The sequence below is a fragment of the Condylura cristata genome, unplaced genomic scaffold, assembly GCF_000260355.1.
Source record: "Condylura cristata isolate star-nosed mole 26May11 unplaced genomic scaffold, ConCri1.0 scaffold00006, whole genome shotgun sequence".
Taxonomy (NCBI): Eukaryota; Metazoa; Chordata; class Mammalia; order Eulipotyphla; family Talpidae; genus Condylura; species Condylura cristata.
The window spans coordinates 29,859,221-29,885,296 of record NW_004567107.1 but is presented as its reverse complement, the minus strand read 5'-3'; the positions used below and the strand labels follow the sequence as shown (position 1 = coordinate 29,885,296).

The 26,076-nt window shown below is 43.4% G+C and overlaps 1 protein-coding gene across 4 annotated transcripts in view; it reads right to left on the bottom strand.

The window, feature by feature from the left end:
• TLE1 (transducin-like enhancer of split 1 (E(sp1) homolog, Drosophila)) overlaps positions 1-25,844 on the bottom strand; it is an 82,419-nt gene extending 56,575 nt beyond the window's left edge. For 3 of the 4 annotated variants that reach the window (XM_012721430.1, XM_012721431.1, XM_012721432.1), the window contains exons 1-4: positions 25,377-25,453; positions 24,476-24,576; positions 23,073-23,136; positions 22,919-22,963 (exon numbers count right to left, since the gene is read on the bottom strand). In XM_012721430.1, coding sequence (XP_012576884.1) covers positions 22,919-22,963; positions 23,073-23,136; positions 24,476-24,576; positions 25,377-25,400 — 234 coding nt within the window. In that variant the 5' untranslated portion in view covers positions 25,401-25,453. Of the gene's footprint in view, positions 1-22,918; positions 22,964-23,072; positions 23,137-24,475; positions 24,577-25,376 lie in introns of all 4 variants that reach the window. The other variant, XM_004677544.1, reaches the window with a different exon arrangement.
• Positions 25,845-26,076: the final 232 nt, after the last annotated feature.

Sequence of the window (26,076 nt, the reverse complement as noted above, 5' to 3'; positions counted from 1 at the left end):
CCCCGCCACCTCCGAGAGCCTCTGGCAATGCAAAGCAGCTGTGTCTGCTTTAAAAAAAGAACCAGTTCTGCTTAAAAAAAAAAATCCCCTAAGAAGAGTCCCAGCGCTGACTTTTATTTCATCATTTTCTGCCCATGCTTAATAATGCCGACTGTTTACTAAGTTAGGCAATGAAAGGGATCATAAGAAAAATTTATGAAGTACACAGTTCATGGACTTGAGAAACAGATTCTGGATAAAGTAAAATAAAGAAGAAACCTCAAAAATTGTATAAGCAAATACATTTTTAAAAAAGAACTGCTTTTTGTTCTATAGGATGATTCCAGTACACTGAGCAACTGCATTTTATAGGGCTACAATTCAGCCAATCCAACTCAATTCTCCCTGACCACCATTGAGATAGGGTTACAGACCAATTCTTAGAAGAACAAGAACATACTGGAAGGGGAAGTTACTGGTACAGAGAACAACCTCATGACCTTGCTTTAACCAGTGAAGCAAACATCATGCAAAAAAGATGCAGCTGTACCAGGTGCAGAAACAGAATTGGGCCAGCCCCACCCAGTTCATTTGATCAGTCACCCTCTCAAGCTAGCTCAATGTCAAGGCTCTCCTCGAAAGCATGGGCAAGCTTCTCCATTTCCTTTGCAACAGGGTTCTGCATTATCTAGCTGGGTACAGGTGAAGGAATAGGGATTCTTCTGTGGGCTCAACAGGTGCTTGCTCCCTGCTTCCTCCCTCCCAAACATTCCAGCAGCATTCTGGACCTCCTCCTTCCCCAAATTAACACTTTAGGTTTCCTATTTTAAAGATAATGTGTTTTTAAAAATATAGCTCAATTTGAGCACACATACACATGTATATATAGAAATACTAAAGTGAAAATAGCAAGTCTGTCACCTGGGATAGCATGGTAACCCTTGGGAGGCTGTGGAAAGCCCCATTCCAGGCTCCCATTACACATGTGCAGAAACCCAGAGGGAAGCGATACGCATTTTACTACAAGGGGGTCCCTTTTATGTATTAGTTCTCTGTAATCTGTGATTTAAAAAATGTGGCATGGACAATCTCCCACTCAATAAATACAGATATGACTAAGAACACCATAAACATACCACACAAGGGCACTGGTATTTAAGCGCTCCTGCTATCAGTGGAGATTCGAGCTTCATCTAATTTTCCACAATTATAAACTGTCGAGGAAGCCTCTAGGAGGAATCCCTAGAAGTAAAATTGCTGGGTTGAAGAGTGTGCATATTTTAAACTGCAATGTGCTGAGAAATGCCCAGAGTAGCTTGTCAGTTTGCAGACTGCCAGTGATCGGGCACTCCTAAGCCAGGTACATACAGGGTTTCGCTGGTCTTTAATAAACAACTTTTATCCAAACAATTAAAAAATGATCTCATTTTTAATTATATCATCTGGGTTCATCCTGAAATTAAACATCCTTTCATATACTTACTGGTATACTTTTTTATACTCCACTTTCCATCAGTATTTCTTTCTTTTTTTGGTTTTTCTTTCCATGTAACAACTATCGAGTGTTTTCTGCAGTTTTTCCAGCTCAACCTTGCTTACCATGGATTTTTTTGTGCAGATTCACTTTAATTTTTGATATGCCAAACCCTATGTTCCTGGGTCAGGATTACAACACAAGATGACAGAAGCCATTCTTAATGTCCTTTTATTGCTGCTATGGCCATACTTTCATACTTCATTACTTGACCCAGATGGGATTTATCTCGGTTCAAGAAGATCATTTTTAAACTAATAATAATTACATGTGTTATTATTATTACATAGTATCTTCAAGGTAGACTCAAACATGGTCAGACAACTACTAAGACCAGTAGTTCTGAACAGAACACAAGCCTTTAATGATGTCAAGACCATCAAAACCAAAATTCAGAAAGTAATGTTGATTAAGACAATATAAATTGGGTTAGGGTAAGAAAGACGAACACGGAACAGGAGGAAGAAAATTAAAGATCAAAACTCAAACTGGTGATTAAACATCAAAAATCGCCCCATTTGTCCTGGGAATTCTAAATAAATGGTCTGGAGGGAAAAACGGAAGAGCAAAGGGGAAGTTCTTCTCCTCCTCCTTCTACCAAGTCTCTAAGGCCTATCTCAAAGCATCCTGACAAAAGTGAGCTCCTTCAAATTCTCCATGTTGCCCCAGCATCTCCCAAATAATGCTATTTCATCTAACTGCCTTTCACTACAACGTTGGTGAAGAAAACCATCCTGAGCTCCGTGGAAGGAAACGACATTATTGGAGGACCTGCCTTCTGCGACAAGTCACTCCATTCCATTTAAAGCTGTTAACATTCCAACAAGCAACACGCAGGGTAACAAGAGGACCTACACCTCCTGGAGGCATAGAGATGAGAGGTGTTTTCCTGACAGTGTGCTTGGGAGTTCTGAAACATCCCTATCATGCCAAGAAGTCTAACACATGTTTCTCCTTTCCTTTAAAACAGACTGGATGGCAGCATAAAAGTGCTGAGAATTCTTTAGTATTATTCTTGCTTCAACACAAGGGTGCTGCGGCACAGCTCTGAATGTAGCACAAGCTATCAAGTTGTAGTGTTTCCATCCATACTTCTATTTCTGATCACAGAGTTTGTAGCAGGTTAAACTGGGTATTTGACCCTGCTTAATAAGCAGGTTTATTAGGAAAGTTCTGTAACCTTTTCAGAGTTCCCTCTACCTCTGCCAAAGGCTAGACAACTACTTTGAAAAAACTGGAGGCTAATTGTACTTCCCATTTAGAGATCATTTTCCTGCCCAAAGCCGAAGACAATCAGCTCTGCTAAGTCATAACATTTATAAATAAACTTTCTTTGTGCCTGTATTTTGGACACTAGAAACCCCAATACAAGGAAACATTAAGTCAGTGTTCAAACATTACCATCAAATCAGATGTGCAGGGGAAAACCTGAGTGCCCAGAAACTTAGCCAGCTGCCAGTATCAGGCCACTTCATAGACAGCAACTACCCACTGGGAGTCAGGAGTCCCAATTACCAGAACCCTTTTAACCTCCTAACTGATAACATTCAGCTCTTATCATCCAAAAACTGTCTCAACAAACTAGAACTAACTAGGTGTCCTCAGTTCAGTCACTTTAAAGGTGCCACCCCCCCACACCCCACCCCACTCCCACCCCAGGCCTCTTATCACCATTTTGCTTCATTCTTTACCACAGGCAAGTAAGCTAATATGGAAATGACAGCTGTTATTACCAAGTGCTATACTCTGGTCCCGAACCTTCAGGGCTTACTTCAAATCCACTGAGAAGCTGTCTTTCCCCAGGACACCAACAAACTCTCCTCTAGGCCTCCCAGAGCACCTGTAAGGTCTTCCATAGGTTACTGTTAAATGGTAAACTAAGCCTGTGCATTTAAAAGTACATAAAGCCTCTGTACAGCTTCCTATCAACATAAAATGGAAAGCAAGAAAATAAGAGTCTTATTAAATGATTCCCTAATCCTTATGTACCCTAAATCTAATGACCAAGATGCAACCAGACAAATCATTATAGTGCTGTTGAGATTATAAAGCTAGTTAGAATAAGAAATCACACCTTAGTAGTGATAAAACTCAAGTACATGTATAGTCAACTGAGTCAAGTATGGTCAGATTACTTCAAAGGCCAGTAATAAATCAAACCCTGGTGTATTCTGCAGGACTCATAAACTTAAAGACATGCCCAAACTTAAGAGTTTTAGGATTTTATGATTCCTAAAAGCTCAGCTCTACACATTTTCATACTCGTTACACCTTGATTAATTATAAGATTGAAGAGCCTCTTCCCCAGTGTCTGCCCACTTCTCCACAACACACACAGTAAGATATAATGATGCTGTTTGAAGCTCAAACAGGGCGAGGTCTACTTAAGAGTAATTGTCATGTGTCTCAGAGCACTTCAATGGCATCTTGCCCAAAGTCAGTTTAGGGAGAGGAAACTCTACCACCATTAAATTGCAAATTGATGGATCATTAAAAAAAAAAAAATTTACTGCTTATACTGAGGTCTGGCAAACTGATCTGGTTTCCTTGAACAAAGCAGAAACCCAAAAGTAAAAAAAAAAAAGGGGGACTGTTTGGGAAGAACACTGGCAACAGATAAACAGCAAAGAACACGAAAACAAAGTGCTCACAAGAAGATAAATATCTCTAAATCCCTTTTGACGTTTCTGAATCTGTGGAATGTCAATCTTAAATACATATAAAAAACTGTGCAACCCCACCAGCTACCAAACAAAACACAAATTTTGTTGTAAGGTGGGTCATTCTGTATCAGCTATTTTACAAAAAAGAAAAAACTTAACTGGAATAATCATACATTATTGTTGACAGGGTAAACTGATACAATCGTCTTGGAAAGTAACTGGGTAATGTGTTTTCGAGTATGGAATTATTCAAACCCTTGGTAAGGTTTCCCACAGCTAGAATTTATCCTAAGGAAACAGTTCAAATGAAAAGCATCCCACGCATGAAGTTGTTCACTGCAGCACTAGTCTCAAAGTGAAAGAGAAAAAGCCAGGTAAGGATGGAACAGCAGATCAACACATTACAATCATCTGCAGAATTTCGGGGGGGTGGGGGACTAAAACTAAACATTTGCCCTCCTTGATAAACCAGCTGCAATACCAAACGAGAGGTAAAATACACCATGCCAACCCAAAGACATGGCCAGTAACCATTAAAGTCATATTTATGATAATGATGCTTAAGTGGCCAACACATTTACTAGATGAAGCAGAAGGGAAGAACAAAATAGGGTGTTACTGTGCCCGTGTTTTGTAAAAACATGCACGTGGCCAAAACTATAAATCGAAATAAAAACTGTGGTAAAATGCTAGGGCAGTCGGGTTCATCAGTGACTTCCCCTCCAGTGGCCTTATGACTGCCACTCTGAATGCAGCACCACAAAGCGGTGTTAGAGTGGGAAAGGAGAAGCATGGTTAGGCCCACTGTATCTCATGGGCAGCAGCACCAAGTCACAGCTCTGGCAGGCTCAGATATCCTCTGGGTCATAAAGCAAGATGAGAAGCCACATTCTCTGCTTAATCCTTTCTCCAGGAAGTAGGAAACTGGGACAGGCCAGAAACAAAGCTGATAACTCAGTCAAGTTTTGCAAAGCTGTAAAACAGCCCAAACAGCACTGCCCCAAGTTTAGGGCTATTTTATCCCTTGGCCAACAACTGCAGCCGCAGTCTGTCAGCAACAGGGCCCCAGGACCAGTGCTCTGGCCCAAGTGCTCTGTCCAGCAGAGGAGCTGTTTCAAGAAGACTGGTTATAAATTGCAAACCTTAAATAAGCAAGTCACAGGTACACTGCACCTTTAGTCCACTCTCCTTCACAGGCACACAGAATCAGTGCACTGGCCCTCGCAGCAGAGAACCCGACCCATCGGCAAGAGCAAAATCCAAAAACACACCCACCACGACATCTCCATTTCCTAAGGATCTGCTAAACCTAGGGAAATCCAAGGTGTGTGAATCAAAACCATGACCCAGAGTGATAGAGACACACACACAGCAAATAAACTCCTGATACTTCCCCTTCCCCATATGGGGTAGGGAGGATACCTTTAGTCTAGAGACTTTTAGAACATCTGTTACCGACCATCGTCCATCAGAGCACCTGGTTTCACCAATACACGCATGAAAAGGTCGTTTTCTTTTGAATTCTCACACATGTGAGCGGCTCTCTGCTTAAACTATGATGTGGATAAAATGACTCACCATGTGTGGAGAAATACAAATGAAAAGGGTTTGGGGCATCTTTTAAGTTGAGACTCTTTTTTAATAGGTGATGCTGTCACCAGTGGGTCTCCAACTTAAAGAGTGCACTGGGGTCACTGGAAAGGCTTGTTCAAACATAAAATGACTGGATTCCACTCTCAGAATGGGGCCCTAATTCAAAAAATATGGGGCCGAAGTCACTACAGTGGTAACAGGTGGTCTGCAGCTGTGGACCAGGGGCCACACTGAGATTTCAGCCCCTGATTAACACTTGAGCTGAGCGCCTATCAAGTCTTCTTCTGCCTACTGTCAATCTCGTCAACACCAGGTCTCCAGTGAGAAACGACTGAAAGGTTAACTTGCCCGGGGCTCAGAAACAAGCGGCCAGCAAGGGGAGACCTGCCTCTCTCCAAAGACATGCCACAGCCCCATGGTTACCTCACACACATTTCTTCCCGATCAAGACCAAAGCACAGACAAACCCGTGATGGAGGAACACATTTGCCTGTTGTGGGAAACCTCAAGCAATATACATTAAATGATTCCACGCATGGCAGTATGATCTCGCCCCTTCTAAGCCCTATGATTAAAACAAAACAAGGAATACCAGAAGACAGAAACTCTTTAGTGGCTCAGTTAATCAGAACAGAAATCACCAATTACTGGCAGATAGTAACTTTTATGTCCTATCTTTCCCTCATTTGGCAACTCCAACAGCATTCTAAGCCTGAGCTCTTTCCAACTGGGCTCACTCTCCTTTCACTGCTCATCTTCATACACACAGCCCTTTGAAAACTAGGAGAGGTAGAAAGAAAGAAGTGGTGGGGTGGGGGGAGAACCTGCTGAAGGCTGGCAGGGTGGAGAGAGCAACACTAATTGCTCCCATTCTCCAGCTTCTCACCAGGCAGATTGCAGGGGCCTGCATCTCGGGAGAAAGCTCTGTATCTTCATGGCAGCTCTCAGCAGAGCTACTCAAGTGCCCTTAATTGTTTATATTCTTAATGCAGAGCCTCTTGAATCCATTCATTTTTAATAGCAGGCTTGAGTGTGGGGCCCATCAAAGAATGACAAAGCAACTCTATTCATTGGTTCTGTTCCTGCAATGATGGTCTTTTGATTTATTTGCAAATGACAAGCTTGGCAGGCCCCACTTGAGGGACGCCCTCATTTTTTTTTTTTTTAAGAACTCAGTTGCATTTTCCAAGATGAAGTTGAGTCTGAAGCGCTGTGTATTTGTGTAAATTTTCCCCCTTCAGTTCCTTCTAATTAATGACTTAAATGTTTTGACCCAACTGTTGCCAAGCAGAGCATTTGGGCTTTCATTTGTCATTTTGGTAAAGATGCTTCCTTGACAAAGCATCGCAGCTGTTTCAGTGCCTACATCACACATTTCCATTATTCAGAGACCCTTTTTAGGAGTTCAGAAAGTACTGTGCACGTGAAATGGTGCTGAATTGTCCATAATGGAAAAGACTTGCGGTGACCTCAAAGGAAAAGGCACTCTGCTAGGTTACTGGAGGCTTTCCACAAGCTCAGTGGGGTGGATCACAGACCACCACTAGGCCATCAGCCACTGTCCTTACATAGAGAGAGCTTAGAAAGCAAGCATCTCTGGGAACACACCCCAGCCAACCGACACCTTGCACCTTCTTCACAGGTCTGAGCCATTAGGCCGCTCGTGAGAAATTAGATAGTATCATACGATAGCGCGATCAGTGGAAGTCAACTACAATGCCACAGCGTGAAGGCTAAATGTACAATTCCAAAAGTAAAATATGCCTTCTTTGAAAAGGCCAAGCAGCACAAGAACATGCAAAATTCAAGTTACCTCTGAAAACTGGGTCACGAAAAGGTTTTCTCAAGATTTATAAAATTATTTTCCTCGCAGTAACACTTAAAACATTTATTTCTAATTACCACTACCTTTTCGGGCAGTGTAACCAGTTTTTGGCTGGCCCTGGGTTCTCTAAACAGTATCTGCACCTTCCATCACCACAACCACCCAGGGCAATGCTGATGTGTAACTTTAGCATTCCCTCCACCCCTTCCCATGTCTTCATCACTGGATAAGCCATTTGGTATGGCAGTTTCCCTAGCAGGTTGGAATCTTCACCAAAACAGCAGGAGGGAGAGGAATTTCCTGCCTGATGTGACGTGACCATGTTCTAGGGGCTCTCCAACTTTAATTCAACTACAGCTGAATGTCCCCTCTCCCCCCCCCACACACACACAAATTACAGTCCCCACCCCCTCTTCCAGAGCAGCTCCTCAGGGAGAAAAGCTTCTCCACAAGGAGAAACTTGACGTCATGTGGTGTGGTAGTAGGGTGGCCACAAATTACATAGATGTACAAGCTACTAAGCTCTCTCCCCCCAAATTCATGAAAATCACAGACTCAGCCTGAATCAGGAAGCCCCTCCATTAAGCCTGGGCTCTCCCCAAGCTGAGCTACTGGATCGGTGGCCCTTTTGCAAGGGAAGATTAGGGTCCCACCCTCTGGGTTGGAATCTGGGATTCTCTTTTCAATCAGCCTCCAGTGTCTAGAAACCCGTGAAGCTACATTATACAATTTACCCTCCAGATTTTTAAGGGCAGGAGTTTTATTGCCCACTGGCAATGAAATCTGCCTCAGCCTTGGGAACAGTGCATTGCTGATTCCAGCAAGTGCCAGGAGGCATCAAAGGTTGGGAGCCACTGAGACAGAAAAAGAACTTTTGCACAATGAAGTCAAAAGCAGAGCCAAAAAAAAATTTATTTTCTCCAAAAGTATTTTAGATCATTATTGAAAGGAATCTGGGATACTAGCAAAAACCTTCAAAGCAGAACCTTTGGAAAAGCTTTTAAAGGTATTTAGAAGATGCTAAGTACAAGGCTCCAGATGAGAGACTTTACTGGTATATTAAAGAGTTACAGACTATTAACTCAGCTATGAAGGTGGAGGCAAACCAAGTACGTAGAAAAAAATCCACGATCACTGCATCTACAGTCTACAGAGAACTCTAAGGGCACGAAAAATAGGGCCCTTCCTGGTGGTGCAGTGGGTTAAAGGACAGCACTACAAAGCTAAAGCCACTTCAGCACAAGTTTGTTTCCAGGCCAGGGAACTGACCCACATGGCGTGGCAGACCTCTCCTGACCTGCCCTCTGCTCCCCTCAGCAGTGTACTTCGTCAATCAGCCTGTTCTGCTTCCCCTGCTGTCTCTGGGGAATCCTCTCACCACCCTGGCACCTCTAGCCTATACCCTGTTCTGCATGCATAAATAAATAAACCTTGAAACAAAGCAGTGACAGGATACTTTTAAAAGAAAAAAAAAAAAAGCACCACTCCTCCAAATTAACAATCAAGCTACTGATAAGAGCTTGAAAGAGTGTGCCCATACGTGATCACTTATTCAGGGTATGTGAATTAAAATATATGTAATTAAAGGTATGTCAAGGAAAAAACCCAAGTCCCCTTATGAGTCTCCTTCTGCCTGTCATGCCAATTTAAAATTTTTACATAATCCAGTGTTAGAGTAAATTGTCTAAGATATAGTGGGGGAAACATTAAGGGAAAAAACAACTGAGGGTCTGGAAATGGAAATCATTTATAAACCTGGAGCCACCAGAAGTTATCACTCCTAAATCACCAGTTATTTTGCAAGGAGACAAATCAATTTATGTGCTTGTGTGTTTTTAAAAAAACATCCTAGATATTCTTCCATTAATTATGTGGGCTCAGGACATGTCAATTCTCGTTTCCCAGAGCACCAGAAACCAAATTTAACCCCTGTATTGTGTTACACTGGTCTGCACTCATGCATGGTTCCCACAGGGCTGGGCTGGCTCAATAATGCTGAGCTCCTCCTGGAAGAACAGAATAGACTTCCTGCCATTTGGACTGTGAAACACAGTAATCCACTAGGGAATAAAGGTCAATGTTGCACTTTTGGTCATTACTGAATCATTTGAGATGATCTGTGGTGAGGATGAGAGGAAAATCGAAGGCTGTGAGGACGCTGCAAATGGCTTGACCTCAGACCAATTTTCATCTCCATCTGTCTAATAGACATGTGGATAAAGAGCCCTCCCTCCTCCTGGCCCACTCGGCTGTTTTCAAATCCACGGCAAAAGCCAGGAGCCAGTTAAACAATACGTTAATAAGGGGAAAGAACCTTCTAAGCCCCAGACTGACACTTACTCAGGTTTTAGGTCATCAGCTAAAGTTTGCAATGCAATTTTCCAGTCTGCAAGCAGGACTGCAAAGTAAAAATTCTGACACGAGGAATCATCTGCAGTGCAGAGGCATGTGCCAAAATCGCCTCATTTGTACATGCAAATATATGCACACTACACCTCCACCCCCCTCAAAAGATATCCACACAATTTCTATTACGCCTGCTAACACACACACAAAGGGGATAGCAGTTCCAAAAACTGCATGCTGCTGAGAAAGAAATCTTTTTTTCAAGTGGCCAATTAATGCTGCTTAACCATTATTAAGGCATTTCAATCCTTAAATACAAACTATTCCTGGGAACCCAGAACCTAATTATCATTTAAGCCATGGAATACATGTTAATATCCCTGACTTTATATTAATTCCCCCTTTTACTGGTTGAGTACAGCAACTTTAAGGTAACGTTGCACCATATATAAGTTTAGCCCCCACCCCAGTCTATCAATGTCAAACAACATCGTGTCAAGCTCAGATTCAATTCAGGTAAGTGCAACTGCCAAATTTTCTTGTTCCCAGACGGGCTTTAAGATTATTTTATTGCTTAAAATTTAATTTGTTCCAACTCGTGTCTCCATGACAACGTTGGCTAACCCTGCAAATCATTTGGGTAATTGGATATCTTATCTTTCTATTGCTCTCAAATCTAATGATCCTGCTAGAATTGTAACAGCCAATCAAATTCACAGTCCTCCTGAGTAATAGACTTGGAAGAGTAGCCACACTCATCTCCTCTCCACAGCCACATTAACCAGGACGCGACAAACTGTAGACCCTGGTCCTCTGAACCATAAATGGTGCCAATTCCAACATCCTGACAGTGCGAAGTCCACTCAGAAGCCCCTTCCCTCTTAGACTGCTTTCATTTCAGAAGGAACAAATGATATGCAAGTCATTCATATAAACCTGGAGTCATTTTAGTACTGAGAGACCCCGAGACTGATGAAAAATTCTACCAACTCATGGAGGGAAAAATGAGTTAAGAAGCATTGCTCTTTTTGGAGCATTTGACCTTGTGGCCAAATAAGGGCCAAAACGGCTACTGTACAAGGTTACAGCTGACTCTGGTTACTCTGGAGCTCTTTAAGTGGGAAAGCCACTTAACAAGTTAGTCAAAAAATATAAACAAATGAATATAGATTGAACAACCAGCTCTAAAATCATTGCCCATTACATACACGTATGGTCAAAATCTGATATCCCCCTCTGCTTCAGTTAATTCATAAATATCATGGCATCCAGAGTAGTCAGTGATATAATCAAGATTTCTTGTAAAACTCAAGTCAGTAGTTCCCCTCTGAGTCAGTGGTGTGATTTTAGCCTTTGGTTAGCTAGAAAGTACAGAAGTTGGATACATTTCAGTGGTCGGATTCCAATCTTCTTGGTAGCTGTGCAAGGAGATTGACTCTGCAGGAGCTCATGGCCCGGGGCCTGCGTGAGAGCCAGCCGGCTTACAAATGGAAAAGGCACAGAACCCAGGCCAACTGGCAACCATGGGGTTGTCAAGAACCTCATACTTCCCCAAATACTCAGGACATCAGGGTCACTTCTCAAGCAAAACAGAAACTCAGCAACATGGAGTTTCTCCACATACCCATGTTAGCAGGCAGCGGTGGTTTCAATAAGCAATTGTGAGAGCAGGTAGTGGGCAAGATTGGTCTACACTATGCTCTATCTAATCCCAGTAGCCCTTCTATTCTCCCTTGTACACGGTTTTGGGTTTTTATTTTGGGCATCCCCAGGTATCTGAACATAAGCAGGAGCTGTGAATGTGATGGTTACAAAACTCCCAAGCCCATGGTGTCCAAGAGAAGTATAACAAAACAATTATTCTATTTAAACTTTTGCACAGCACTCTGACCAGAACTTACATATATATACACCTGATCGAGATGTGTATATTTAAGTCTCAGAGAAGCTTTTCTTTCTCCAACCAAGTAACAACACCAGCGTGTCATTCTGCACCATCACCCCCTATGTCAGGATGGCAAATTCCCACTTCTAATTCAGAGTTTCCACATTATGTCAAAGAAGAAAAATGGAAAACACACCTTTCCCTCCTCTTTTCTGAAAAGACTCACTTCAACAAAATGAACCAAATCTTCTCTGTTGTTCACCCATCCCATTACATGAAAAAATTCAACACAACTTTATTCTCACTGATAGTTGTATTAACTACTTAATACTTAAGGCTCTGGCCTTCCAAGGACACATTTTGCTGATTGGCCTACATAAGGCATTTTAATTCCTCTGAATGCCGCAGACAACAGAGGGGTTACCAATAGAGGCTTTATTTACCACACACACACACACACACACACACACAAATTCCCTTTTGAGCCTAAAAATAAATGCTTCTGATCTCAGAAAGATGCAAATAAAAGACTGTCTTGAAGAAAAATAATGAAATGTGAACCATCCAGATAAGTGAGGAAGGAAGCTGGGCTTGGAAAGATGGGTGCGTCGTCGAGAACTCCAACAATTCCAACAGTTTGAAACAGATCAGTAATGGAATTTAAGAACTGTCATGCGTCACAGTGCCCAAATGCCACGCACCGAAGTCCCTGCTCCTGCGCACAGCATCCTGGTGAAATCCCCGGCCCTTCTGGCCCAGTTGTCTTTTGGAAGGTGGAACAAGTAAGATCCACATAAAGGGGCTTGGGAGAACTCCGGCAGCACAATTCCTGGGCATGTGGGAGTGCAATGGACCAGACTCTGACTTACTGTAAAGCCTGGCAGGAGCTTCTGCTACAATAATAAACCCAAGAAGATGACTGCTGAATGCCCAAGAGCCGCAAAAGACAACTGAGAACTGAGTGGGCCCCGGTAACTGCAGGATTCAAGGCCGCTCCAGTGTGGTGAACCATCCTGTCCCTTCTGGTCAACACACCAGACCAAGATGCAGATCAATGTTCAGAACCCCTTTCCCAAACCGAGAGCAACCTTTTTTATTTTCACTCACTAATCCATAGAAGCCTTTCAAATGGCACAAATAAAGGCAGCTGCATTTTGTTCTCTAAATCAATTTTCTCCCCAGCCATCAACTAGATGTTCCCGCACAGAGAAAGAACAGCCCTTCCCTTCTAATTCAAAAATCCATACTGCCATTGCCCTTGCAAACTGCTAAACAAGCAGTATCGGCAAGTCACTTGTGTTCTGTAATATATTTACTGCAAATCCCAATAGCTCGCCTCCTAATGCAGTTTTCTATTGTGTCTGTGCGTGTCAATACGCTGGCTGGTCACCTTACTTGTAAGAGGCTCTGACCGGCTGTTTGCTCAAGGCATCAACAGGGTGAGGACGGGGGACAAAGACTGTGTTGCTGCTGCGGGTCCCAGGCCTTGAGAAGTCTCCTTCCGTATGCAGAGGTCCCCAAAGAGACACAAATCAAGGCAGCTGCATCCTACTAGTACTTCACACCCTAGCAGTACCCAAGGCCAGAAGAACTTAAAATTCTTCTCTGGGACAAAATCCATACATAGAAACAATTCAAAGTTTGGGTCCACTTTACACAATTATTTCCTGGTACCTACCTACCAAGAGTAAAGCTATTTGCCCCAGGAAGTATAATGATCCGTATCTTAAAGACATATTATAATAAGGGCTGAAAGGCAGAAGAGCTGGGGAGGGAAGTCCGCTCTTCTTTAAATTGCAAACTGGCTTTCACTCAGGTGGCACCTGAAAAAGAAACCTTAAATCTATCAAGGTGGGTCACGCACACAACCATGCCACTTAACAAAGGGCAGGCCTAGGAAGGAAATGGTTTAAAATTTTGTATCAGTAGGTAAAAAGGAGGCTACAAGCCAATCAAAATATAGATATCTATATTCTGGGAAACCAAGAATTAAGGACAAATATAAAATAAAAACGACACAAACCTACAATTTCTCTAAATAAAATGCTATGAACTCCTATTTAAGGATCAACCACTACCCGTGGAGGAAAAATTACTATCAACACATACTAAGATGGAATTCTTAAAAACATACTTGTAGAAAATCCTTGCTTCACATATCAGTCTAAATAAAGGCCTGGCCCTGTAACAAAACTGCCAAGTTTTTCCGAAGTATTTATCTGCAGCGGGGCAAAAGCTCTCTTTAAGATATATGACAGGCAGATATTACAGAATGTTAATTTATAGACTCCTTGTATGGTACAGGTGGGTATAACATCAATGTTCTACCTTTCTATTTACTTGGAGTCTTCATAATGACATGTCCAAAAGATAAAGGGGCTGTAAAGACTATCAGTAGTAAACAGGGCCTCCCTAGTGGCCTAATGGTTAAGTCTCAGCATTATCACTGCTGTGGTCTGCGTTCGACCCCTGGCCAGTGAGGTGACTCCCATGGCACAGCAGACCTCTCCTATCTCCCTGCTGCTCTCCTTAGCAGTGTATTTTGATAGTTTCACCAGTCCTGCTCCTCACTCTGTCTCTAGTGAATCCGCCCACCACCCACACCTCTGGCCTACACCCCTGTTCTTCCATGCAAAAAAAAAAAAAAAATCTTTTCTAAAAGGACTATCAGTAAATAATCAATGAGTACAATTATTAAGAAACCTGGTGACTAGGTCAAGTTTAATACCTTGTAAGAAGCGACTAATGGAACTTCACAGGGCCGTGAGTGGCTGTGGCTGTCCTCAGAGGAGGCAGCAGCTCCAGGCCAGAGAAGTGTGTGCACCCTCAATTCAACTGAAGCCAGGCCTCTGTGACACGCTACTTGTCTTCTCTCTTTTTTTAGTATAAACCCAAATGTATCACCGTCATTAAAATCCTTATTAAGAAAACTTAATAGATATTCTGACTAGAAGTCACTTTTCCAAAAGAAAAGCTAAGCAGAAGTAGTTAGATGAGATTTGTCAGAACTCAGCTGCAGTTTGTCCATAAAACTCCAGTGAAGTGTACAGGTTTCATTTTGTGTTTTAGCAGAAGGACCCCCACAGGTACTTTTGATTCAGATTGTTAATGTAGGTTCCATGTACATAAAAATATGTAGTACAACTATTTTTTACCAAGTACCTTCCACCTGATTTTCAAATGGGCTCAGGACCCAGAACAGTTACAACTTCCAAGAGGATACTACATAAAGGGCATATTAGCCACCCTACTTATACTTAACAAGAGCCTAACTCTGTAGAATTCACTGGTAAATTCAAGCTTCAAGGAGACTGAAACCGAGCTGGGGTAATAAAAGAGGCATGTGAAAAGCAGTAAGAACAGAAAACAGAGCAAAAGTGACCTGACAATCTCTTACAAGGGCAGTCACGGAAGGCCTTCAAACCACACGCAGTGCTGCTACTTGAACTGGACCTTGAAGGGTATTGAAGAAGGCCACGTGAACTTGGACAAAAAAGCCTGGACTTCTTATAAAGGGGAAAACACAAAACAAAGTTAGCCATGAAGGAGAGATCAATATGGCTGGATGAGAGGGCCTGGAGAAAAGAGGAAGAAAGCGGCCAAGTAAGACTGGATGGGACAATAAATAGGGCAGACACAGAGGGCGCAAGAGACAGGCAAAGAGGAAGGAGACGCAGTTACCAGACACATAGTGGAGGCCAAAAGATGGCAGCCCGTGAAGATGCTTTGCATTCACTATTTTAACAATGCTGCTTTCCAGGACTACAGACCATCTGAAAGTACAACAGGCAGAACCTTGGGGCTACACAGGAGAGGTCAATGAGGTGTCCTAAGAATCTGACAGCTTTTATTTTCACTCCAACACTTAAAATTTCCCTCTACTGTAAAACTGCATAATATGCTGGTGGCATAACTTACAAACTTGTAAATAACAACTCTGGAGATATGTTTTCAAACTGACTACTGACAGGCTGTACAAAATACCATTGACAGACTAGTGAGCTCAGTAAAGACATTAACAGAAAGTTCAGTCTCCAACTTCCATGTATTTCAGCAGTTTAACAATATGCATATGACTGGACATCAAGTTCAAAGGCACCTTACATTCTTAAATGATCCCACCACCCTAATCAACTCAATAATGCCTTGGGGAAAAGCCAAACATCCAACTCTTCCCATTCCCAGCAGAAAACGGGGTATACACCAACCACTTACTGTTTTTTCTCTATTTGGAAGATTAAAAAAAATTAGTTCGACAAACAAAACTCTCTTAATTCCCCACCACCCCCCACAAATGTTTTTGTACTCAAAATAACCTTTCCTTCCTTATACCCAAGTGACTTTTACCCTAGCCTTTCCCTGCTAACATATTTGGTGGCCAAGGAAAGACCAAATGTAGGTGCTCTGGGGTGGGTGGGGTGGGTGTGGGTGTATTGTAATGGACACTTGAGGAGGTGTGGCCCTATTCCTCTGAATCATATACACTATTGTAAACCAATGTCAGCTCAATAAATTAATTATTTTTTTAACAAGACTAGTAAATAAACACTACAAAAATATTTTAGAATTGTGTTTGTTATGCCTAATAAGAAAATATGGGAGTAAGGTGTAAATTTTATGTTACTTCAAATCCAGTAACATAACTAAACTTTGTAAAAACTGAAATGTAGAATAACAAAATACAGAGCTGTACAAAATCAAAGGTTATCTGATAAAGCTTTGTACCGACATTACTTGGGAGTTTCACATAGTGTTAGAATGACTGGGTGGTCTACAAACAATTCTGCAAAGTCACTGCTTTGCAAACAACTTTAGAAACATTTTTCTTAAACCTTACAAGTCACACACAATAAATGAGTTCTCAGTTTTTGTTAAAATATCAATACAAATTTTTTCACTCCTCAGATTAAACTGTGCCTTAGAAGAAAATCAGAAAATCTCTACCACCCAAGTACCCACAGCCACACCTACACCTACATAAACTCACAAGCGATATTTAAAACACCAAGCGATATTTGTGAAGCCAATCGCATTTTTAACCATACAGTACTTAACTATCCCATTAATGGACCTATTTTGAAGACTCAGTAAATGCTTTAATCTTGTCAACCAACCAACAGCTGTCTAAAATTTAATTAAAAACTGTTATGACAGGCCCTCCCTGGTGGCGCAGCGGGTTAAAGCACAGCACTGAGAATCTAAAGCCGCTTCCGCATGAGTTCGATTCCCGCCTGCCCCGGAGGAGACCACATGGCGTGGCAGACCTCTCCTGACCCGCCGGCTGCTCCCCTCAGCAGTGTACTTCGTTGATCTGCCTGTTCTGCTCCCCGCTCTGTCTCTGGTGAAGCCTCTCATCGTCCCCGAGCCTCTGGCCTGTACCCCAGTTCTGTATGCACAAATAAATAAATCTTTAAAAAAAAAACTGTTATGACAAATATCCCATATTAAAGATACCAGTTCTGAGCACTTAAAATTTTAAAAAATATAAAGCCACAGTAAATAACAAGTACAAAGGGGATTGGCAACTGATTCAACCAAAACCTTAAAAGTCGGTTATTCCTCTTCTCCAGTTTTACTCATATCTAGAGACCGTAAAAGCAAAGAACGAAGCAAAGAATGAGGTCTAAAGAACCCTAAAGTGGTTCCATGAGGCAGTAGCCATACTTTTACTTCAACAACTACACAAGATGACTTATTTGAAGTTTTGCTAAAGGAATGGATTTCCTGATTTGTTAAGAAACATTACTTGGAAGAACAGCTTAAATCCTCTGGCAAAACTCCTAAACTGACATGTACAAGGTACAGGGTTGCGCAGGCACATGCGGTCAGTGTAGAAAGACAATTACCCTCTTGAAAATGACTGAGACTTTAGAACCTGCCAAGGTTATCTTCCTACAGAGAGGAAAACCACAGCCCAGATAACCTGTTAGGGACTCAACCACAGCTACAGCTCCCCCAGTTAAGCATCTCGAACAACTGTACATCTACACCAAGAGAAATCCCCAGATACCAGCAGCTCCCAGGGGAAGTTCTCTGTCTAGAGAAGCAAGGGTGACTCTGCTCTCACCTGACTTAGTCTCCCTTGCATCACCCTAATTCTGACCCTGTCGGGCCTATCTTTATATAAAACTTGCTATTTTGTTCCTCCTTAGAGATTTTTGGCATTAATTTTGAATTTTAAAAATATTCTTTTAGGGCTCTCCCTGGTGGTGCAACAGGTTAAAGCACCGCATTATGAAACTGTCCAAAACCACTGCAACACGAGTTCCATCCCCACCCCGGAGCTGACCCAGATGGCACAGCAGACCTCACCTGACCCGCCCACTGCTCCCCTCAGCAGTATACCTTGTCAATATGCCTGTTCTGCTCCCTACTGTCTTTGGTGAATACTCTCATCGCCCCTGCACCTCTTCTGGCCTGTGCCCCAGTTATGTATGCATAAATAAATAAATCTTTTTTAAAAAATTATTTTATCTTGAGGGTTGTTTTTGGACATTCCTTCAAATTCTGTGCCTATGGCAAATGCCTCACTGACCTCACCCTAGTCCAGGCCCTAAAGAGAAACACACATTAACTAGCTCTACTGATAAAGGGGTCAGGTGGGGGTGGGGGGCGGGTAACAAGGCTCATCCTGCACGGGGGAATGTAGACACTAAACACACAGGGAGTTTATCTCTTAACTTTCACTTGTACAGCACAGGCCTGGCTAATGGCACTAAAGTTGGGGACCACTCCAATCTTGATGACAGCTACCCTCTTTGTTTTACAAAGTTATTGTAGCTTGACTAATCCAGCTAGTCATTTCCCATTCTGATATTTGGACTTAGAAAAAAAGTCAAGGTGAGAACTGTAGACAAAACATAGGTAAAAAATAAGATGAAACCTGCAGACAAATATGAATAGTCTGATCTAAGCAATCGACTCACAGATGAATCCCTAACAGTTCTAGCTAAATACGTTTGGAGAACTTCTATGTTAATGTAAACTTTAAAGCACCTCAAGGGCCTCCCTGGTGGAGCAGGGGTTAAAGGCTCAGTGTTATCAAGCTATTGTAAGCCACTGCTGTGGCCTGAGTTCGAACCAGGCCCAGAGAACCAACCCACATGGCACAGAACTCGCCTGTCTCACCCGCTGCTCCCTTCAGCAGTGTATTTCAGTGGGTCTACCTGTTCTGCTCCCCACTCTGTCTCTGGAGAATCTTCTCACCACCAACCCACTCCCCCACACCTCTGGCTTATACCCCAGTTCTTATATACATAAATAAAAATAAATCTTTCAAATAATGAAGTATACATCAAAATGGTGAAAGGAATTTCCCCCCACAAGATTGAAACATTGTGAGGAGCCTGGAAATGTTAAGCTTTTCTCTGGTTTCACTCTTCTCTCTTTACCCATCAAGGACCAGGGTTGCAGAATGCATTGCTTTTCTTCCAAAGCTGTTCTGTAATTTATATTTTAAATCCTCCAACTCAAGTGCTCATTCTCTTGCTCTTCAGAAGCACATAGGCAGAGAGAAACATGACTAATCAAGCTCAATGCATCTCTGGGCTTCAACCCCTTGTCCTGACAACAGTTTTCTTCAGATCTTTGATATCTTTTAACCTACCAACACTACTGCTCAACTACAACTTTCTTTCTACTCATGGCCTCCACAGAGCAGTCAGTATGCTGATTTTCCTAACTCTTATTAGCTTCTAGCCCCAACATGTCTTATATATTGTGAAGTGGCCCACACGGAGAGCAAAACAGGTGAAACATAAAGACAGCACCATAAGATGACTTGGGTCACTACACAGAGGCCCAATGTGATTCAATCTCTGCCTTCATTGTCTCAATGGCAGCAGGCTGGGCACAAGGAAAAAGCACTGTATTGGGGGAGGGGAGTGAAGGGAAGGAATTTGAGCTCTGACAAGTCCCAGACTCTGAATATGCATCCACAGCTCTAGCCCACAGCTGCTGGCAGAGCAAAACACCTCCCCAATCCATTTCACAGGGTGAGGCAAATCACCTTTGAAAACTGTTAAATGCTGTACAAATTCAAACCACAAATGACAATGCATGGTCTGGTTCATGAGAGTGCTGAAAAGTTGCACAAGTGGGCTAAGTACGGCTTTTGCATGCATTTACAGTGCATCTTGACCCCAAAAATAAGAAGTGAGGGAATACCAATCCACAAAACAGGAGAAAAAATAACGTATAAAGAACACACTGTCAAACACACTAGGTACAGCTCTTCCAACAAGCATACTCACAACCACCTGCTTTTTTAATGCATCCTAACACTTAGGAGGTATCAAAATGAGAAGTCTCCACCTCTCTGTATAGAGATAGAGCTTACCTTGTACCAGGAGAGAGATGGGAGAAGCAGAGATCTAAGACAGACTCAAAGGAAATAAAAGTCTTAATGCTACAATTAAAGATAGAAGAATCCATTACATTCCCTATTCCATGGGCTTTTTAGTAACCCGGCACAAATGGAAACAGGGAGAGTAGGGGGAGGTTTATCGGAAGCACGACACAACACAAATGCCAACTGCAGGCACCAAACCAAGAAAGGAAACCACAATTACACCATTCTTGATTTGGATGCACTTCCAGACAGAAAAGTCAGTGGTGAGATTTGACAGTGAAATCTCTAAAACCCATTCCTTCAACAAACCTATTGAAAGGTGGAAAGGGAGAGTCGGTCATCACACTGGAGACAAATTTAACATCAGAGCCCTCTCTGAGGAAAGTTTCCCCATCACTGCATTTTTTCAGTAACAAAGATGTTGTCAGAAATGACAATTTTTTTGTGTCCCCTGATGATGCCTTCCTAGCATTTGGTTATAAGCCATAAAGAAGGACTAATTTCAGCCTGTCAGGAGTCTTGCTAATGCCCAGTTTCCCCCTAGAGAGAATTCCTGTCAAATCTAATGAGAGCTCCGAAGGCCCTCTCTACAATATAATGAGCACTTAGGCCACGCTGGTGATCAGGCGGCAAAAAGCATCAATTTGAGCCTGGCTACACCCTGGGGGCCAGACGTCACCAGTTTTAATAAGAATTATGATTACTAGCTGCACCAAATGCCTCCTCAGAACTTATTATTAATGTGTGACATTCAAAAGGATGTTTTTCAAATGTAAGGCCACTTTCTCCTGAATTATAGCACTGCTTTGCACACCACTCTAGTTAAGGGGCTGTCAGCACTTACAATATAAACTAAATCTCAGGGATCTTAAATACCCTACTATGAAGAACATGACATCTCTCGGCTTTTCACCTTTTTCATATTATTGAGCCAATTATACACAGCATTTTATTAATGCATATAGACCCACAGATGGACAGTGTACACCCACAAATGCTGACGGAGCACAGAAATTCATTATAAGACTATTTTCCCACCATGAGACCTCCTGGCTTTTTCTGCCCCGTCTTCCTCCTTCCTGCCACTTATCTTAAAAGGACCCCAGAAGAATGATATGCCTTCTTTAGTTCCCCAGTAAATTCAACACCAGCATACAACATAACACAGGAGGCATTCCCTTGTAAAAGACGAGGGGAAGTTACTAAATCCTTAGTGTTTACAAGTCAAAGAGAAAACTCAAGTCTCCTCTTCTTCTGCCAGAACATTTGATAGCAAAAACTGTGGTGTGAGAATGACTATAAAAATGGTGGCAGATTAGAACTTCTAGACCAACTTGCATAAGTCATTTAAATGACCGAGGTCTTTTAGTCCAATGACTAAGCTGCAATTGCCTCAATCAGGCAACAGTCATCTAAACACATAAAAACAAAGATACAAACCCCATGTAAATCAGAATACCAACTTTGCAAATCAGAATTAAAAAATCAGCTTTTCTAAAGGTCCAATTATATTAACGAAAGGCCTTGAACTTAACTATCCTTCCAAACACATATCTAAGAACAGATCTAGTGTACACGATGACAACTTAACATTATGAAATCTATGATGAATTAAAAATCAAAGACTGAAGAGTTACAAAAGCAGAATTCAACTCTGAAACACACTTGCTAATGAAAAGTCTTTGAATATAAGGAAGATCTGAAGGCTGAACTAATCAATTTCTCCACTGTGCCCCAGCCGGTCAGCCATGCTCTTTAATTTAATGAAACAAGAGTTTGAGATGAAATAGCACATATACATCAAGTAAGAATTGTATTGTTGCACTTTGAAATGTGTCCAACTGTGCAACTTCATCTGATGATAATTTTTTAAGAGGCAATCGATTTCTAAAAGACTTATTGTACCAGCGTCTTGATGAAAAAGTGAATGTCAGCATATCTCCAGAATACTTACACCCTGCCATTAATGCTTTCTTTGGCAGACAATGACTACTCAATCGAGGGTCCTCTGGGCTGAGCAATCATTTAGCTTTTCTTCTCTTATGAGGTCCTTAGTGCCTTGTTCCAGCTCAATACTCTTTTTATACACCATTATAGTAGCCATAAGTGTGAATTTTATGGGAACTTGCAAACTCATAGTCATAGCAAGAGCTTTTCCAGTTACTAATCTTTTCATGCTTTTAAAACTACTAGGACTGAAGCAACTCCCAACATATGCTGGCCATAAAAAGATGTTTTTCACTTGCAAACCTGTATCAACTGAAATTTTTTTAAAAAGATGTTGGCTAATAAGCCACTAATCCTGAGTGTGGCTTTATGGAGTCCCAAGGCACAAAGAAAACTCCACAGTTAGTCATATACCTTGCTTAACCTTATTAAAGAAACTCCTCAATATTCTTCTTTCTCCCACAGTTCCACACTTTTTTCCAAACCAACACAAAAGCATAGCTATTTTGAACTACAGAGCTCTGCAGGATCCCCAGATCTTTCAAGTGGGGAATAAATCTACCCAAGAGGAAAAGTCAACTCAGGGTCTCGATTCCTGTCTGTCAACTGGCTAGTTGGCATTTCCACAGTACCTCTCCTCTAGTCATTTAAACAATCCCTGCTGCCATCAATTCCCTGGAAGGGAAACCAATGCAGAAAAATGGCATACTAACCCCCCCACTACTGAGAACAAAGTCATTATCATAAAGCAGGACTGACTTCTCATTTCACACCTTGAGATTTAACTGAAGCTTACCTGTTTATGCATTTCTATGTTTAATCCATATGACATTTCATAATACTGAAAAAAAAAATCAAGCATTTCATTAATTCATCTTACATAATGCTAAATACACATATCTGCTAATATATGAAAAGGGAAAAAGTCTCAACTTTGATATGATACCTACCATCACATAGTGCCTCTGCATTTCTGTCTTTTCACTTGCCAGTTTCTCACATTCCAATTTAAGGCTAGAAAAACAAAACAGGCAGCTTAATGTAAACATTATGTCACTTGTTTTAACATCTGCCTCACATATTTGCACTTCAAGGAAAAACAGACCAATTTAGAAAAGCCACATACTGTCTAGATAAGGACCCAAAAGATGTCCTTGTCTTTCGTAGGGGAAAAGAAAGCCAGTACCAAGAATCCATTCAGCTACTATGCCTACCCTTCCTGATGTCTACCTGCTCAGATGCCATGAAGGAAAAATACGTGGAAACCTCTGATCTATCAAAAGACTGATTTCTCTTGTTCACTCCCACTTCCCTGCAACCAAGTTTGTGTCCCTGAACTCCACCAAAATCTGGCCCTTGCACAATCTTCAGCCTAAGGCATAGGCTGTGCCACCTTTGCCAACTCAAACAGTTTCTAGTTTTGAAAAATGTACCTATAAAGTTACTTCTACAATTGTTGGTCCCTTTTAAAAACTTTGGTTTTTAAATCCCTGCCAAAATATGTCAAGTAGCTACTGCAATAAAGTGGGTTGAAGTCCTGTCTGCTTAGTAAACACAGTGTGGGCAGGTATGCTTCAAGTTCTAGAGATTTTTATCTTCAAGTAGACAAAAGGTCAGTAATTCACACCCAAACAACTGTGTTTTTTCCTAAGCATGACAAAGAGAAAAACTACCAGATTTCTGTTATTCTTTAGCTCTAGTCACCTGACTTCAAGGCAAATCCATTATGGCAGGTGCTTTACACATATTTTTCACTTATAAATCTTATGAAGCAAGTCTATTAGATGAAGAAACTGAGGCTGAGATGGATGAGACATAATCCCCCGGCTACCCAAATTATCCCAGAATGACCAAAGCTCTCCCATATGCACTACCCACCCCCACTCCCCCTTAACCACCAACCACTGGCACAGCTAAAAGCTTCTAGCCTTCCATAATGGACTTTGCCTCAGACAACCCAAGTCTAGAATGGCAAAGAGCTATTTCATCACTGGCTTTGCCCCCCAGAAGCCATTCTGGGGGAGGGGGGGGCATCGATGGACTTAAGGTTTCAACTCAGCCTGTTGCAAAATAAATAAAGTGCAAATATTGACGGTTCCCATGCATCAATCAAATACATGAAGAGACTCCCTGTAACAGCAGCAACCGGGCAAAAGGGAAACAATGGGAGGAGGAGGAGACAAGAGAAGAGGCAGCCCGAGAAGAGCCAGGAAAGGGGGTACGGTGAATGACAGGTCTTAACTGTGACTCCACACGCCACCGCCTGGACGCTACTACTAAGTACAGCCGTCACCACCGGGCTGGGTGACAAGGGGCATGGGGATGCCAGGGACACCGACCACTGGTCACGCACCTGTGATACTGCGCCTGCAGGAACTGGAATTCCTCTTTAATCCGGTCCAGGGACTCCGGGATAGTAAACTTGAAGGGTTGGCCTGCAGCCTGGTGCGGCGTCTGGGGGCGACCAGAGAGAAAGGCCGAGGGACCGGGATGCGGGAGGATGGATAAGGCGGAATAACGAGTACGAAGTGGGTGGGGCAAAAACAAAAAACAAAAGTTAGAAGAGGTGGAGAGCCCAGCAGCCAAGGTTGAGTTTATACTTCACTTCGAGAAGGGGTAAAGTGAACCCTCCCCGGCCTCCAGCTTCTAAAGAGGTTCAAAACCTCTGCCTCCAGGTTGAGTCGTGGCAAGTGTGCCAGGGACACCCAGCTAGACCAGTGGGGACTTCCCGTGACCGGGAGAACCACGCCAGACCAACATCTCCGTCGTTACCCCCTTCCCCCACTGGGATGATAATAACCCCGGGACCACGTAGGAAAAACAATTCGCTAACACTCCCAGTTCCCAGAGTCGCCGTGGCCACCGCCAGGCGCCGGAACGGGGGTCGCATTGACATGTAAATAGGCCAGACTAGAAACAAAGGGGGGGGGCCGCCAGCCTCAGGAAAGGGGGAGGATGTGGCTGCAGGAGAGAAACCCCAACCTCCCCAGGCGCCCCCGTCCGTCCAGTCTAGACGTCAAACAGGAGGCGGCCAGGAGACAAGGGGAAAATTGAGAGTTCCAGCCCACCCCCCACGGAGGGGAGGAGGGGCAGGGGGCAGGGCTCTCCCCCGCCCAGCATCCTCGGAGACCAAGGTTCGCCCGAGCTTAGAGGCTCCCGTCTCCTTAGGGCCGGGAAGAGCGCATCCTCCTCCTCGTCCTCCTCCTCCTCCTCACCACCACCACCATCACCACCACCATCCAGTCGCTACTCACCGGGTGCCGACTCTGCGGGAACATCGCTCTGGCGGCGGCCGCGGCTCTGTTCCCGGGGAACTCAATTCTCCGCTCAATTTCCAACTTTAATCCCGCCGAGAAAAATTAAGCCGGGATGCCAAGCAAAAGACCAGAGCACTGGGGGCGCGCTGGCCACGCACGCAGGCGCGCTGGGCAAGGCGCACCGGCCACTGGGCGCCGGGTGGCTCCTGGTCCCGCCGGTGCGGGCTCCCGCGATCAGGGCCACATTACGGGCACCCTGGGCCCGGCTGCACCCAGAAACTGCGCGGCGTCGCCGGCGTCCACAAACAGGGCTCGGGGGCTGCACTCCTATCCGAGGGTCTCGGCCTCCCGGGAGGGGAGGTGGGGGCGCGGTGATTCCGGCCGCGCTCCCCGTGGAGATCCGCGTGCGCGGCACCCGTCCAGGGCAAACAAATCCAGGCGGGCTGCTTTCCTCCGCTCTTCTCCCGGTCCGCCTCCTCGCCGGGATTTCCCCGCGGCGCCCCAGGCGGGCGAGGGGCAGGTGGCGCGACGCCCCCACCTAAACCCACACTAACAAACTGGCGACGTTCGGGGTCGACCCCCCCAGGGTCGGGGCTGAGCCTTCCGTCGACAAATCGCTGGCGCCTGGAGGTGGCGAGGTGCGAGGTCCCGGCCTCGCTGAAAGCTCAGTGCCGGGCGCTGCGCAGCGTCAATCCAG